The 17,782-nt window shown below is 38.6% G+C and overlaps 1 protein-coding gene and 1 long non-coding RNA gene across 12 annotated transcripts in view; one reads left to right on the top strand and one right to left on the bottom strand.

Moving 5' to 3' along the window:
* Positions 1-17,782, bottom strand: part of kat6b (K(lysine) acetyltransferase 6B) — a 145,972-nt gene that overhangs the window by 7,132 nt on the left and 121,058 nt on the right. For 8 of the 9 annotated variants that reach the window (XM_069885257.1, XM_069885259.1, XM_069885256.1 and 5 more), the window contains 2 exons: positions 6,461-6,724; positions 3,060-3,366 (listed from right to left, as the gene is read on the bottom strand). In XM_069885257.1, the coding sequence (XP_069741358.1) occupies positions 3,060-3,366; positions 6,461-6,724 (571 nt within the window). The remainder of the gene's footprint in view (positions 1-3,059; positions 3,367-6,460; positions 6,725-17,782) is intronic. The other variant, XM_069885260.1, reaches the window with a different exon arrangement.
* LOC138736197 (uncharacterized) overlaps positions 1-17,782 on the top strand; it is a 106,632-nt gene that overhangs the window by 2,348 nt on the left and 86,502 nt on the right. The window contains exon 3 of one of the 3 annotated variants that reach the window (XR_011340142.1): positions 3,081-3,214. The exons of the other annotated variants lie outside the window; for them this stretch is intronic. This is a non-coding gene — a long non-coding RNA (uncharacterized lncRNA). The remainder of the gene's footprint in view (positions 1-3,080; positions 3,215-17,782) is intronic. 3 annotated transcript variants of the gene reach the window in all.

The raw sequence follows: 17,782 nt of genomic DNA on the forward strand, positions 1-17,782 counted from the left end.
TTACTTTATGAAGCTAAATGATATCAATTAATTGGAACAAAATCAAGTAAGGAGTACCCCATTTACATCTCTTGATATCAGATACAAAGAATCTGACTATATTGATGATCAATTTTGTGAATAAATTATTTGATAACTGATACTATGCTCAGGGAAGAATGAAAAGACCACCTGTGAATGGCGTCTGGTAACCAGTCAGTGCCTTGTGCTTGAACTGTGATGTGAATGTGGGTTAAAACAGATTCACTTAGCTACCATGCAATATGCTGTGCTTGGGTAAGGCTCAGGATGAAGGGCTCAGACCCAAAACATTAGCTAACCTTTACACCTAGAGATGCTGCATGACCAGCTCAGTTTCTCCAGCACTTTCACAATAGAGGACATGGGTGAGACCACACAGAATATTGGGCACAGATCTAGTCACCATAGGAGGGATATAAACTACAGTCGTTGCAGAAAAGCATCACAAGAATGTTGTTATGACTGGAGAACTTGATTCAGGAGTAGAGACTGGAGAGCCTGGCACAGTTTAACTCGGTGAAGAAGGCGAGGGATGATCTTACAGTGGTCTATAAAATCATGAGGGTCATACATGAAGTACCGTCAGTTCTTTTCCCAGGGTAGGAGATTTTAAAATCGGAGGGAATAGTTTCAAAGTGAGAGGGGAAAGATTTATAGGCACCCTGATGGGCAATATTTTTCACACAGAGGGGGTGTGTATATCGAATGAGCTGTTAGAGGAAACATTTGAGGCAGGTTACAAAGTCAGGGTATGCTTTTGGGTTAGATATTTGGCCAGGTTCATAGATAGGAAATGATTGGAAAGATACAAACTCAAGGCTGTCAAATGAGACTAGCTCAGGTTGCCACCTTGGTTGGCATTGATCAGTTGGGCTGAAAGGCCTGTTTCCCTGCTGAATGACACAATGACAATCAGTACATTTTGTACAGTAGGAAATGATGAAAAAAAGTTCTGAGAATTCCATCTTGCAGACATTTGACATATTGCATAAGATAATATTTCTCTAAGTTGTACAAGCCCCCAATTATTCCAACTCAATTGATCATTTCAGGACTAATGAAGAGTTTAACAGCATCCAAAAATATTATCCAGAAGGGGGTAATCATTTGCACCAATTTCTATAAGCAAGACCTGTACGAAATGATATACTCAGCGTTCTCCAACTAAATAACACCCACAAAATTTTAAGGATGGTTTTTCAAGTATTTATTAATTGCTTGAATCTTGTATTTCATTGTTCAATTTTAGCTATCAAAATAATCATTTGGCAAAAGATACGAATTTCTTTGACCTCTGGGCTTGAGGTACGTTTTGTGGCTGATGACAGCGGTTGATCAGTGACTAGATAAAATATTCCAAACTGAACATATTTGGAAATGGACTGGAATTTTATTTAGTCAAAAAATACATCTAAATAATAAAAAGTATGTTCTTCACTTTCTCCCATGTCATGGCATCTCTGTTAGAAACAGCAATTTACATGCCTCTTTAAACTCAATGGGAAATTGATCATGTTAGAACAGAATGATTCTCCCTTTAATGTTTCCATTTTAGTATGGACACACTCTAGCCCTGCTTAGCACCATCCCAACAAAGCAAAGCTGAAATTTAGAAACCAGCTTGGTTTTGAAAAATCTACACAAGAACAGTTTCTCTTGCATCACTGAGTGGTGGATGCTGCTTTGGTTCCTCAAGGACCTGGATCTCCAAAAAAAAAATCAACACAGAAAGACAAGGCTCCCAGGAGATAAATAAAAGAAATAAAATCCAGTAAAAGAACAGTTATTGCATCTAAACTTAATTCTATAAAAAATACCTTTCAGAAATAAATAATCTTTTCTTTTATATAAAAAAAACACCTGACTGCACTGTTGGCAGTATTTTGTTTGCTATGATCGAGACCATTATTTTGGCCTTTACAAAACTCCCTTTAAAAGTAAAACCACTCATTTACAATTCAGTCATACATGCAGTTATACAACATAGGCGCAGTACACACTTTCATACATCTCCAGATTGTTCACTCAATGTACATAATCATATCTTTATACATGTTAGTACAATATAAAAGGTCAAATATTTAACACCAACAGCACACTGTCCACTATCATCCATTTCTAATTTATGATTACAGTAACAAATTGTTAGTATAACGAACACTATGCACATTAAGATGAGCAGAGATGAACTTAACAGTGGCTTTTAGCTGGTGGAGGGGAACACTTCTATTGGATGGTGGGCTTGGCATAGTGCCAATTATGTTAATGATAATAGTAACTTTTTCCCCCCAAATATTAGTTTGTAAATTTCCAGCCATGTGGCTGATACATGCACCTTCTGGACATTTTATGGAGCGATTTACCCATTTTTTGTTTTGCACAGGACAATGCCGGATTGAGCCTGATCCTGTTCTCGGTTTTAGATTTTTGGGTGTTGCATCAATGGAATTTCTAGCAATCTACAGAGGGTTCATGTGTCAAGAGAAAGGGATGTATTAAATCCAAAGGATGATTTTAATTTGTTACAGATGGAAATGGTTATTGTTTGTTTTTACTGGTGAAGAGTGGTGATTACACATGGATGTGGAGATATGGTGCACACATTCACAATGAAGAGTAAAGGTTGCATCAAACAGCCAAACTCTTGCCGGTATTCACCTGATAACAACTTAGACAGGTTTGGTTCCTGATTTAAGTAGTTTTGCTTTAATGCAAAACATGTGAAATTCCAAGCAGAACTTGGTGACAGCAGCTAAATACCAGGCCCAAATACAAGGCTTCTAGTGAGTTCAAAAGCAGAGGTGAAAACTTAGTCAGCCTGGTGAAATTCACTTTAAATTGGCAAGTCTGCCCTTCCACTTCCCTTTGTTTGTTTACGTCTCCAGTGCCAGTCAGACTGACTTCACTATCCTTCTACATTGTCATGGCTACTTCAAAATTTTTAAATTATGTGTTTAAAGTCTTTATTATTATTATTATTATTATTATTATCCAAAAATGGAGAAGTATGTTAACAGTTAGTCATGATAGTTTTGTACCTGTATTCTCTTCTTTCTCAGGAGTTTCATCTGCACTTTTGCAGAAATCTTCTCCTTCATCTGACTGATTCTTTTTTAAGTCCAAACTGCCACAGCGTTGTCTGAAGTAATTCTTGTCTTCATCGTCACAATCACAATTCTCCTCTTCTTCACAGGTAGGTTCCAAGCAAGGCATTTGACCCTCATTATCAGAGTTCTCAAAGGCTTCATGAAGTACCTCAGTTGTCTCTGAAATAGTCTCAGTGGTGACACTGCTGTTGTGCCTTCGCCGCTTTCGCCCTCTCTTCTTTCTGTGTATGAGCGGCCTCTGGAAAAAAAACAAACAAATTCTGACTATTACAATCGTTTTTAATGGTTGCATTTTCAGCATTTGTAGTAAACACAATGAATACCAATGGTGACATTCTAACTCTGGTCCGGTTTTGGATGCGTCCAAAGTGAGACTAACTTAAAACTCACGTGTTACTGCAGAGAATAGTTCTGTGTCTCGTTTTGACTGACTGTCAAAGTGTCTGATAGATGACGAGGACAGATAGAGTTAGAGTACTAGAAATGGATTTCACTGTGGGGAAATGAGAGGCCACTAGATCTGGATCCATGGAACATAAACAATTATAAAGTTGTCTCATTAAACAAGAGTAAATAGATCTTTTACTCCAATTTTCAACTACCTATTCAAACATCTCATTTCACTGATGCACACCAGGGGCAATTGACCTAACAACCCATATAATCAATGAGAACATGCAAATTCCATAAACGGAGCCAAACAGTTTAAATGTTAAACACAGGGAACACTGGAGATCAGGGGGCAGAACTAGGTGGCACTACAGTGCATCTAAATTGTTGACGAAAGAAAGATTTGGGCATTTACTTACACAAATTCACACCAATAAATCAAGATGTGTTTGAAAAGGGAAAAATGTCCAACTGCAATTTTGGTTTTATTGTGTCAATGAAGTTGGAAATAGAGAAAGAATAAAATTATGCTTCATAGGCCAAACACCTCAACTGATGTACACACTTCATGCTAATGAACTCTAAAAGAATAACAAATTCATCAGAATGATTCCAGGAGGTTAAAAGGCTAATAATAATGACCTAACCCTAATTATAATAGCAGTTTATATACATTTTGCTTGTGAGCTCTTCAGTTAGGAAGATTTGAGGTATCATTCAAAAGGTTACAAATGCAAAAAGAATTTAAATTTAAGACAAAGAACAATTGATTTTTCTTGGGTAAAGGCATTATAAAGTTCTTTGAAATAAACTAATTGAATCCTGTACTTCCAAACCAGGCACATGAAAATGTGGAAATTTAAATAAAATATAAATTGTGAAATTATGAAGCTTTATAAAATGAAGCTTTCAAGAAGATGATTAGACCCTTAATGAAACGTAACTCATTTAAGTGAGTCAAGTTCACAGGTGTCCAAGTGCATGAATCACAAAATGATAGCAGGGAAGTCCAAGGCAAATGGTACTTTGGCCTTTATTGCAAAGGGATTGAAGTTGCAGAACAGGGAGGTTTTGTTCGTTCCACAGGGTGTGGGAGGTCTCATCTGGAACACAACTCAACTTTGTTTCCCTACCCAAAAAATAATATGGCAGGATTGGAGGCAATTGAAAGGTGATTCACCAAGGTAAATTCTGGGATGTGATGATTGTCTCATTTGGAGAGGCTGACTAGTTTGGGTTTGCATTCCTTGGAGTCTCGAAGAATAGGGCATTGACCTTTTCAAAACAAACAAGGGGGATGGATAGGGCAATGTAGAAATGTTTTTACCAGTGGGGGAGTCACAACCATGGGGACATGGCTATAAAATAAGGGGCTGGCCACTTAAAAATGTGGAGATTGCTAAATATTTAAAAGATTGAGGAGTTGAGGGTTATGGGGAACTGGTAGAGAAGAGTTGAGGTCAGTACAGATCAGTCATGATCATTTTGAATAGTGGGGCAGCTCCTGGTGACATCCTCTATTTTTATGCAAAAGGAGTAAAATGCACCAGAGGGCACCATTGCTTTGATATAAAATGTACTCCATCAGTTCTTGCAATATTCCAAGAATACAATTTCCTAATGACTTTTAGCTTCAAGCAATAATGGAATAGAAAAAAACATTCAAATAGAAGTCAGATAAAGTATGGTAGGATATATGTTTTTCTGTGATTAATCAATAGAAATGATTTTTAATTTGTCACTCTGTAATTAAAATAAGTACTACTTCAAAGTAATGAGATGATTTGACTTCCACAACCATTTTTAACCACATGAAATATGGTCTCACAAGTAACATTTCAGTTTAAACATTGCTTTGAAATGGCACATTATTGGTCATTCTAAAAAATAGATCCCTGTTTAAAATTTAAATGGTGTGGAAATTTAGAAATAATATTCATATGTCTTTAAGTGCCATTTTAGTGTTTTTAATGTCACAAACGGTTCTACTTGTAGCTGACTACCTTGAAGTATAACAATACTGTTTCTTATTAGAAAATCCTGAGGTTTTCATGCAGGTGAAAAATTTCAAGAAGCATCTGTAAAGTCTGAACCCTCCTGATGAACACCAATTAGTCAGTCACTGTGTCAACCAACCACTGCTCTTTGAAATCTTCTTTTCTTTGGCTTGGCTTCGCGGACGAAGATTTATGGAGGGGTAATGTCCACATCAGCTGCAGGCTTGTTTGTGGCTGACAAGTCCGATATGGGACAGGCAGACACGGTTGCAGCGGTTGCAAGGGAAAATTGGTGGGTTGGGGTTGGGTGTTGGGTTTTTCCTCCCTTGTCTTTTGTCAGTGAGGTGGGCTCTGTGGTCTTTTTCAAAGGAGGTTGCTACCCGCCGAACTGTGAGGCGCCAAGATGCACGGTTTGAGGCGATATCAGCCCATGGCGGTGGTCAATGTGGCAGGCACCAAGAGATTTCTTTAGGCAGTCCTTGTACCTCTTCTTTGGTGCACCTCTGTCACGGTGGCCAGCGGAGAGCTCGCCATATAACACGATCTTGGGAAGGCGATGGTCCTCCATTCTGGAGACGTGACCTACCTAGCGCAGTTGGATCTTCAGCAGCGTGGATTCGATGCTGTCGGCCTTTGCCATCTCGAGTTCTTCGATGTTACCATGGGATTTATAAAGCCTTTTTCAATGGGTCTCATTTAATCTCTTACTTCAAAGAGGCCAACTTTGAAACTGCACTGAGGCTCTCCAAATCATTTCTTTAAAGTGGCATCCTACTTCCGAGGACGAGCACTTTATCACAATCAACAGTTTTGGATTCGTACTTAGAAAAATTACTTGGTTGACTCTGATTTATTTGATAGGGTTTCAATCTTATACATTCTGGAGGGTACAAAAGATGTTTAATTAACTTTAAATAACTGAAGGCAAGCTTCATTTTAACTCACCTTCCTCTTTGACCCTCTGAACAGAGATTTTGCTGTGCCTGGTGATGAACAGGGCTGAGTCTCCTCATTCTCATCTCCATCTTCCTCTTCACTCATTTCATTTGGAGGCTCCATTACCAAATCCCCATTGGAAGGTGGACCCAGAGGCTGAACCAATCTATTTTTACACGGTGCATTATTCACCAAATACATATTGGCCTGTATCTCAGTATATGGCTCCTGTTCCTTCTCCCAGCAGTTCGCTTGCTCCATCGGTTGCTCAGCCTAAATTTTGAAGCAGAGAAGCTTGGCATAAATTCAGCATCTTTTAACCTCCATCATTTGCTTGTAAATTAATTGTTGAATCAAACACAATTATTTAGTTTCGAATGAAATCGTTCCAAGCTGATGAGAATAGCAGCTTGTTTTTAGAACAAATAATGAGCAGTCTATTAATTTTTCATGGAACGTTTGTAAGCATGTGTTATCAAGTGAACAGATGCAAATGGTTTTGCAGCACATGCCATTGATGGGTTGAGCTTGTAGCATACCTCAACTATGGGCAATTATTCAGACAATTTGTTCACTTTTTTGGTTAAGTCTATCAAAGCACATAACTGAGGGAAGCAGAAAGCTGAAGGTTTAGGATCCAGTCCAGAGATCTGAACAAACAATTGAGTCTCTGCATCAGTCTAGTACTGATTTTATGGTTCACTGCAGATTATATCTTTAAATTGAGATCTTACATAGATCTTGTTTACCTGCTTTGTGAATTTTAATGAACCCACTGCACTACTCAAAGCAAATGATTTTGCTCTATTAGCCTGGTGATTGTAACAACAGTGGATTATCTCTCCACTTTTCTCATTTGTTTGTGAGTTTATTGTACATTACGACAGTGATTAAAGAGTGCTTCACTAATTCAGTGGCATTTTGGAATGACATGGAAATTTCTTTAAACTAATCAACTGTGTAATGAGGTGAGGATTTTAATTTTAGGTGAAAATCGAGAGATTATCATTTTAATTCAATCAATCAAAATAAGAATTTTTGTTTTGATTTCGATATAGTTAGAATGCCTAAGATTTAAAGTGGAGACTTTATTTTAACTGTATACACAACGATAGGCATCAAATGTGTTCACAGCAGGAAGAGAGTTGTCTATAATCCAGCTGACTAATAAAATGTTCATGTGCAGAGCGTTCATCAGTCTGCAACTCTGTCTGTTCATGCATTACTCATTTGTATGATGCAAACTCCATAAAAGGCCTTAAGAAGGCGCTCATCCATGCATCCTAAAGTTGGCCTCTGGAGATTTGAAGTTTGTTTTTGAAGGTGGCATGGACAGGAGATGAAAATTAGAGATACCTAATTTTTTTCAAATAGCTTTTCTCTTCAAATAATCAGAGATTTTCCCCAAATCTTCACTTGATATCCTTATTAAGCACGTCAACCATGCAAAATTACTTCTTCTCTCAACCCTGCTGGATGTCTTCACAATCACTTCATCCCCTAAAAAATGGTCTCTAAAGCAGGCTTCTCTCTCCATCCTTCCACATTTCCTCAACTTGCCTTGCTATCGGGGGGGCGTGGCAAGATGGCGTAAGGATCAGACGTGCCTTCCAGTCCTCTCCTGACTCTATCTTATTGTTTTGTCTAGAAATGCCCGTTAAAATTCTTTAAAAGTTTAGATAATTTCAGTGCTGTTAATTTAACTTATGATGGTACAATTGGTGAAAAAGAGCAAAAAAAAAACGACAACAGATCATCAAAAAACTACATTTTCCAAAAGTTCAAGTTTTGGAGCCTACCTGCAGGAAAGACACCGGGACTCAGCGTGAAATGGATCCCAGGAGAGAGGTACAGTGTTCGGATGTAGAGCTCTATGTTACATTGGTAGAGCCCCCTAAAGAGGGCGCCAAACAGCCTTTAGAACAAAGAGTTACTCAAAGGCATTTGTCAACTGTAGAGGTGGCGCTGCAAACTGCACCTCTTGAGATAGAAGAACCTATTCAACTTGATGTACTGGGAGAACTTAATACATTATGGACTGGGGAAAACCCCGGCCGGCGTCCTCCAGTCACTGCTGGAGAGGCTGTGGCTGGGGTTTCCACACGCAGTCATACTACAAGGAAGGCAACCAGAATGAAGGAAGGAACAGAAGATCCTTTGGTTATGCAGAAGAAGCAGGAATCTGTTGAGCCAAAATCTCTTCAAATTGAAAATATTTTTGTGAATCTTGAATCTAAATTATCTTATACAATGCAGGGATTATCCAAGATTATGACTGAACTTGGTACTAGGTTTAATACTCTGGTGAAAATACATTCTCAACAGATGGCTGAGTTTGGAGCTTTTAAGCTTGAAGTGAGAGATAAATTTAATTCGTGTGAAGAAGATATAGACGAAATACGGGATCAAGTTTATGATGTGACCAAAATGGTCAAAGACTTACAAACTCAAAATAAAAATTTGGTGAAAAAGATTGATTATTTGGAAAACCAATCCAGATGGAACAATATAAAGATTATTCGTTTGCCGGAAGGTATGGAGGGACCAGACCCAAGAAAATTTTTTACTGAATGAATTCCGCAGGTGCTGAGTCAAGAACATTTCCCGGAAGGTATAATACTGGAACGTGCTCACAGAGCCTTGCATAGAAGACCTATTTCAGGTCAAAGTCCAAGACCTGTTTTGGTTCGTTGCTTGAATTATTACGACAGAGAAATAATTTTACAAGTGGCTATTAGAAAAGCACAACAGAGAAAATCACCCTTGATGATTCAAAATAATCGAGTTTTCTTCTATGCGGATTTGAGTCAAGAAGTTATGTTCCAACGACGGGAATTCAATCCTGCTAAAGAGTTGTTGTGGAAGAAAGGTTACAAGGCAACCTTTAGATATCCAGCTGTTTTGAAGGTTTTTCAAGATGGTTACCAACCAAACTTCTTTGATTCTCCAAAAGAAGCTATAGCATTTGCTCAAGAGCTGCCAATTACTCAGTTTCAACAGAGACATAATCCGCCGCGATCTCTAAGGAGACAAGAGATGGAAGAAAAGAGCCGTGCTCCAAGAAGGAATGGTTGTAATGGTGACTCGGCAGTTGGAGCTGATTAAAAGAAGAGTTGTCCTTTTTTTTTCTAATGTTTTTTTCTTAAAAAAAGGGATATTAAATAATGATGATGTTAGTTTAAGATGAAGTGAGAGTTGGGGGAGAGAACTGGATAGGCACTATTTCCTGAAAGTCATCTGCTACGTGTGAGTTATCTCACACCCATTTTTGTTTTGGGAGTTACCGCATTACGCGGTTTAGACGGGAGGGGGTATTTTTAACCTCCTATCCGTTTTTTTTTCCTTTTTTTTGTATTATTAGATTAAAGAGTGAAGGGGTTTTTTTTTGTTTAAATATAAAAAAAGCATAAGAAAGTATTTGATTGTTTAAAAAACTAAAAATTGATGTTTTTTTTTGTAAAGTTTATTCAGTAGATAAGGAATATCTGAAATTTAAATGTGAATGGGATGGATAAGTTGTTTTTTTATTTTTTCTTTAACTTTAAGATGAAAGGAGTGGTAATTCTGGTGTATATTATTTTGCTATTTTAGTTATAGAACGAAGGGAATAATGGTGAAAGTTATAAATTGAATTGTACAATTCTTAATGAGGCTTGAATTTTGTTTGTGGTTTATGCTCCATTTGTTGAAGATATAGATTTCGTTGTAGATGTGTTTTTATTATTTGGATATCTGAATTTTAACATAATGATTGGGGATATTTAAATGTGGTATTGGAGCTTTTATTGGATAACTATTCAAGAGTAAAAGGGAAAAATGGTGGAAGAGTACTAAAATTGAATTGTACAATGCTTAATGAGGTTTGAATTTTGTTTTAAGATGGTGGTTTATGTAATATGATGATAGATGTGAAGTTAGTTGATATTTGGTGAAGGTTTATCTCTATAGAGAAAGTTTTTTTTCATCTTTTTTTTCATGCTACAATTTTTTTTAAGAATTGATTATTGTTTAAGAATTTTTGATAGATAATGTTACTAACTTTACTAATTTTTTATATTAAGTTTGAGTTAAATATATGTTTCATCTTAACTCTGTTAAATATATGCATTTAAGTTTGATTTAAATATGTTTTTTAAGTCTGATATCTTAGTATTAATTACTTTTCTTTTTGTTAGTATTTTAATCGGATATGTTTTTGTTATTTTTTGTAAGTGGGTTTTTTTTCTCACATATATTATTAACTTTATTAATTCTTCACTTTTTATTTTGGGGGGAAAGGGGGGGAGTTGGACTAATTTGAGTTGGGTTATTAATGTGTAATAATTATTGGGGAGGGTATAGTTTATTTAGATTAATGATACTGTATTGTAATTTTATTATTTTATTTTTAATTTTTTTAAATGTAATCCTATATGTTATTCATGTTATAAAATCTTAAATAAAGTTTTAAAAAAAAACTTGCCTTGCTATCGACCCAGCCATTCAACCCTCTCCCCAATCCTAATCTTAACCCCCCTCACCCCATTCTCCTGCAATCCAATTCCCTCCCAATACCTGACCCCTTCTGGATTCAGTAATTTTAGATTTTACTTCTCTCCTCCTTGCCTAGAGACATTTTCCTTGTTCACTAGCTTCAACCTAATTTTCCATTGGCATCTATCACACTTCTTTATTTTGTTGTAGCTTAAAACATTCTATTTCTAACATTTTCTCATTTTAAAGAGAGGCAATCAGAATTAGAAAAAAACTAGGAATAATGGAGATCATTGTTTCCATCTTCACAGGTGCTGCCTGACATGTGAAGTATTTTCATTCTCCCCCCCTCCCCCCCCACCAAATCTTTAGTATTCTGTACATAGGACCATACACAGAACTCGCAGGAATACACGTTTCATTTCACGATGGTCTTTTTCTGCGTTTTTGTGAGCTTATCTCTTTGCAAAGGCACACTGTTGAGGGTAAATCCAAACTATAACTCTTGATACTTTGCTTAAAGTTGCCCTGAACAACTGCTCACCTGCAGCCCAAAATATCAGGAGTTATTGTGGGCATCCATTAACCAAACCATGCAAAGTCCTGAACTAAAAACATAATATAGCAGGTTCTGGAGAGAAGGTAAAAACAAGAGTTAACATTTTGATTCCAATGGCCTTTTATCACAACTGATAATGCATTAACCTGGAAAGTTAACTCCGTTTTTCTCACCATAGATGCTGTCTGAGGTGCTAAGTTTTTATTTAAGTTAAAAATTAACTATGGCAAATAGACCACTATGTGTTGGCTAAAAATACTCAAATCAATCGATAGATAATTATTAGAACAAACATTGCAAACTATGACAACAAGAAATCTGGATGAAACTATCAGTTTTGCCTGATGACAGACTTTCAGGAAGCTATTTCACAAGTGGACGATGTGAACATTTCTGAAGATGACATTTTGCTCACACAATGGATTTCTCTCTAATGATTCAGAATTCTGAAACAGCAGAAGGGTCCACGTCACCTTGCCTGCAGAAGAAATAATTCCAGCTATAAAACAACTAATTTTTTCCATGAAAAAGTTACTGGTTTTCCAAAGATACAATGACTACTGTTCTCCATTTGATGTTTCTTCTTTCTTAACTCTAGCTATTTTAAGAAAATAGATGAAATAAAGGCAAGAGTCATGGAACTTGGATGGAGCCAAAGGTGACAAAGACCAGAATGAGAAGATGATAATGTTGGTTTTGTGTAAGCAAGAGATGAGATAAACTTAAGGGCTGTCGGAGGAACGACACTCGGTGGCAACATTGTATATTTCAGCCGATGCAGAAAGCTAATACCACTGGCTTTGCTTTTCAGAGCATAATAGATAAAACAAGAAATTCAGGAAAATTTTCAGAACAATATATGAATCCATGTTGTTCACATCAGAATTCCCAGAGTTGCAGTCACAAAGTCTGATTTTGGTAGTGGAAGGAGATTTGCAAATGTTACTGAGGAGCATATGATCTAGTCTGGCAGGCGTGGAACCTCAAGCAGTTGTATGGCAGATGGGAAAGTTGAGGCATATATAGAAGTTAAAGTGAGCAAAGTCAGTGGTCAGAACAGGCAGGGTAGGATAGGAATGAGGAAAGCACACCAAACTGAAGTGCCTTTGTTTTAACATAAGAGACCTGACAGGTAAAGCCATGAACTCAGGGCTTGGACACATAACATGGGACTGGGATATTATAGTTATCATGGAAACATGGTTGAGGGAGAGGTAAGACTGGCAATTCCATGTTCCTGGGTATTGATGCCACAGGCATGAATGCATAATGGGAGGAGGAAGAGCTGATTCGAGAAAATATCATAGCAGAATTTAGAGAGGATATTCTTGGGGTATCATCCAGGGTGTAACTCAGAAATAAGTATGAATGATCACTTTGATGGGCCCAAGTTTTCAGAGAGAATTAGAGCAGCAAATATTCAGGATATGGCAGATACTTGTAAGAATAATTGGGTTGTAAGGGGATTTAACTTTCTAATATTGACTGGTACAGTTATTAGAACATAGAACATTAGAGCAGAGCGTAGTACAAGTCCTTCAGCCCATGATGTTGTGCTGTCCTATGTAAACATACTCCACAATAATCTTTTTCCCTTTTCTCACACCTGTAACCCTCTATTTCTTTTACATGGATATGTTTATCCGGTGATATGTTTTGGATCTTGAGCAGTTCCTTTACACTTCCACACTTTGCTCTTGCCTTCATTCTGATACAGATTAATCAAGGTCTCATCTGTCCACAAAACCTTCTTCCAGAATTATGTAGGCTCTTTTAAATATTTCTTGGCCATCCTTTTATGACTAACTTGTGGTTTGCATCTTGCAGTGTACCCTCTGTATTTCTGTTCATGAAGTCTTCTGTGGATAGTAGTCATTGCAATATCCACACCTGCCTCCTGAAGAGTGTGTCTGATCTGTTGGACATGTTCTTCATTATGGTGAGAAATTCTTCCGTCATCAGCAGTGGAGATCTTCTTTGCAATACCAGTCCCTTGGTGATTACTGAGCTCACCTGTATGTTCTTTTCTTTCTTCTTAATCCTAAGGTTTGGGCAATGTCTCTTACTGCTTTATTCTTATTTTTCAGCCTCATAATGGCTTATTTGACTTTGATTGGCACCACTTTGTTGAAAAATGGCAACTGCAGACTTCAAAGTTGATCAAAAGCATAGAAACAAGCCTAGCTCTCTTCTACCTGCACCAATGAAGTGATTAAACACATCCGAGTACTCACAAACACCTGTGAAGCCAGATATCTCAAACATTATGGTGCCTTGAAATGAGGGAACTATGTATAAAAAGAGCTGTAATTTCTAGATGGTCAAACCAAAATGTATACACTTAACCTTGAATAAAATCTGGAACGTGGATTACAAATTTAAAACTGTGGACTACAGAGGCAAATAAAGGGAAAAAAGTGTCTTTGTCTCAAACATAATGGAAGGCACTGCAGATGAAACACTCCATCCAAGGAACATTCCAGGGAATCTCCTCTCATTCTATCCAGTGCAATCATGTCCTTATCGTGGTATGGTGACCAGAAAAATAGTCCAGAAATAGCCTAACCAATGTTTTATGATGTGAACCATAACCTTTCTGCATTCTGGCTACTGAAGGATAGATATTGTCTTCCCACTTAATCTGTGCTGTGACTTTTCAGGATACATGTTTCCCAATACATTATATCAAATGGCCCTGCCATTTACAGTATATATCCTATGCTTATCAGACTTTCCAAAATGCATCAACCCACACTTATCAGGATTAAATTCCATCTGTTGTTGCTCCACCCAGCAGCCCAACTGATCAATATCATTCTGTAGTCTGAATACTCCCATCACTATCAACACCACCACCAATTTCATGGCATCTGCAGATTACTGATCAGACCATAAAACCATAGGGCCTTTGACCCTTCTAGTCTGCCTAGTCTCATTGACCTGCACCTATTTCACATTCCTCCCATCCATGCACCTGTCCAGATTTTTCTGAAATGTTAAAATTGGGCCCACATTCACAATTTCAGCTAGGAGAAAATGGTAGGGCACTGGAGAGTGTGGTGAAATAGAGGGATCTGGGAATGGTAAATAGGGCTGTAAAGAGAGCTTTTTGCACATTGGCCTTCATAAATCAAAGTATTGATTGATTATAGGAGTTGGGAAGTTATGGTAAAGTTGTATAAGACATTGATGAGGCCAAATTTGGAGTATTATGTGCAGTTTTGGTCATCTAACTACAGGAAAGATTTACTAGGATGTTCCTGGGGCTTAAGGAACTGAGTTATCGGAAAGGTTAAACAGATTAGGACTTTATTCCCTGGACTGTTGAAGAACGAGGGGAGATTTGATAGAGGTATACAAAATTATGATGGGTATAGATGGAGTAAATGCAAGGAGGCTATTTCCTCTGAGTTAGATGAGATAAAAAACCAGAGGGAAACACAAAAGCCTTCAGACGCTGTAATTGCAGTAAAAACACAGAAATGCTAGAGGAACTCTGCCAGTCTTTTCAGTGTTCAAAAAAGCAAAGATATATATTGCCAATGTTTTAGACCTGAGCCCTTCTTCAAAGAACAAGAAGAACCAGAGGACATAGGTTAAGGGTGAAAGGGAGAAGTTCACAGGGAACATTCAGGGGAATTTGTTTACACAGAGTTATGGGAGTATGGAACAAACTGCCAGCTTAAGTGGTGAATGTGGGCTCAATTTTAACATTTAACCTTGGTTTGTTCTTCCAAAATGCAACATCTCACACTTGTCTGTATTAAATTCCATCTGCCATTTTGCAGCCCATTTTTCCTTACTCGCTATCCACTACATCTCCAATCTTTGACTCCAGTCTAAATACTGTAAGCTGTGATTATAGTTATATTAATACATAAACATGCTGGTGGGACTTTGCAGCTCATGCAGAGTCCGTAGGAAGCAATAATATATAACCAACATTTCAGGCTTGAGTCCTTTGTCAAGGCAGGCAGGCACCCGAATAAATTGAGGAGGGAAGAAGGCTGAGGTGCAGAGGCCAACAGGTAAGAGGTCAAAGGTGGATATGGGTGGAAGGGTAGGAAGAAAAAACTGAAGTTATGGGGGAGGGTAGCTCTTTGAATGGAGAGGGAAGGGGTGGGGAGTTGGAGGAAAGGAAACAGAAGAATATGGAGGAACCAAACAGAAACCAGAGAAGTTGTTGTTAATGCCATCAGGTTGGAGGGTGCCCAGGTGGAATAGTGGATGTTGCTCCTCCAATTTGCGGATGGCCTCAGTTTGGCAGTGCACAAGACTATGGACAGACATGTCAGTGTGGGAATGGGGTGTAGGACGGAAATGGCTGGCACTAGGATGTCTCCACTATTACAGTGGACAGAGTGAAGGTGCTCATCGAAATGATCTCCCAGTCTGTAATGGAAGCTCTAGATGCAGTAGATGACTCCTGCAGATTTACAAGTGTTGAAGTTTGGGACCCTGAATGGTGGTGAGGAAGGAGGTATAGGCACAAGTGTAGTATTTCCTGTGGTCACAGGGGAAGTACTAAGAGGGCAATGTGAGGGAAGGATGAGTGAGAGAGAGAGTCACAGAGGGAGCTGTCCCTGTGGGATGCAGAGAGGGGAACCTTTGTCTGGTGGTAGGATCACTTTGTAGGTAATGGAAATTGCAGAGGAATCTGGTGGGGTGGTAAATGAGGACAATGGAAATCCTATCCTTGCAGCATCCAGGGGCGGGGGGGGGGGGGGGTGGGGGAGGGCATCAGAGAAGATGTATGGGAAATAGAGGAGTTGTGGGTAAGTCTGAGTTAATGGCAGTAGAAGGGAAGCCACATTTTTTAAAGGAGGAAGATATCGCACATGATCAGGACTGGAAGAGTTCAAGTTGGGAGCAGACGCAATGGAGACAGAGGAATTGAGAGAAAGGAATGGAATCCTTACAGGGGACATGGTGTGAAGAGGTGTAGTTGAGGTAACTGTAGGAGTTAATGGGTTTGTAGAAATGGTCTGTAGAGATTTGGTCTCCTGAGATGGAGACATTGAAAAAGGGGAGAGTGTGGCTGGAAATGAACCAAGTAACTTTAGATTGGGGTGAAAGTTAGCAGCAAAGTCGATAAAGTTGACAAGCTCATCATGGGTGCATGAGGCAGAACCAATGTAGTCGTCAATATAGTGCAGTAAGTGTTTAAGAGCCATGCCTGTGCAGGTTGTAGCCAACAAAAAGGCAGGTCCTATGTAGGTATATATGCCTGGGACCTATGTGGGTACCTGTGGCTATCCCTTTGACTTGAAGGAAGTGGCATGAGTCAAAGGAGAACTTATTGAGGGTAAGAACAAGTTCTATGAGGCAGTGAATGGGAACTGGTAGGATCTATTGTTGAGAAAGAAACAAAGGGCTTTGAAACTTTCTGTATGGGGGCTAGAGGTGCCTAGAGACTGGATGTCCATGTGAAAATGAGGTGGTCAAGTTCAGGAAACTGGTACTTGTTGAGGTGATGTGAGGTATTGTGGATGTTGGTAGGGAGGGACTAGACCAGGGAGGACAAAATTGAGTTGTGGCAAGATGCCAGCTTGGTGGGGCAGGAATATATGGAAACAATGTCAACTGGGTCAATTGGGTTTGTAGATCTTGGTAGGAGGGGGATGGGCAGTGTGGAATTGAGAAACAATGATGTTAGAGGCCGTGAGAGAGAGATGACCAAAAGTAATGTGTGAGAGTTGTTGCACATGTGTGAGAGATGTTTTTGATGGGATCCTGTTTGAGGGGTAAGTAAGAGGAGGTACCTGAGAGCTGTTGACAATAAGGAAGAAGTCAGAATGCCAGACCACAGCAGCACCACCTTTGTCTGCGGGTTTGACAGTGAGGCTGGGAATTGGTGCAGAGAGTGAATGGCAGAGTTTTTTGAGAGGGGCCAGATTAGAATGTGAGGGGAGTAGCGAAGTTGAGATAGTTGATGTCTTGGGGAACATTGGAAATATAAGATCAGAGCAAGTAGAATGCAAGAACGAGGAGTCCCAGAGGAGGACTGCCTATCAGCAACTCACAGTGGAAAAGCCACAGAATCTAGTGCCTCGCGTGTCAGCGGCAAGTTGGGTACCCAGTTTGATTGAACACAGTGTTGTAAAAGAGAAGTGCAGTTTTGAAAAAAGGTGGAGAGGTAGTCGGGTGAGCACCTGTTTGATTCCATCATGATCAGTTCATAATTAAGAGAAAATACCATTTGGAATATTCAACGCATACAATTGCTTGACTAGTTTAAATCTAAGCTTTTGTTCTTTATCACTATATATGTAATCATATTTGCATTCTTATTAGTTTAG

The sequence above is a fragment of the Narcine bancroftii genome, chromosome 6 (assembly GCF_036971445.1).
Source record: "Narcine bancroftii isolate sNarBan1 chromosome 6, sNarBan1.hap1, whole genome shotgun sequence".
NCBI classification, from domain to species: Eukaryota; Metazoa; Chordata; class Chondrichthyes; order Torpediniformes; family Narcinidae; genus Narcine; species Narcine bancroftii.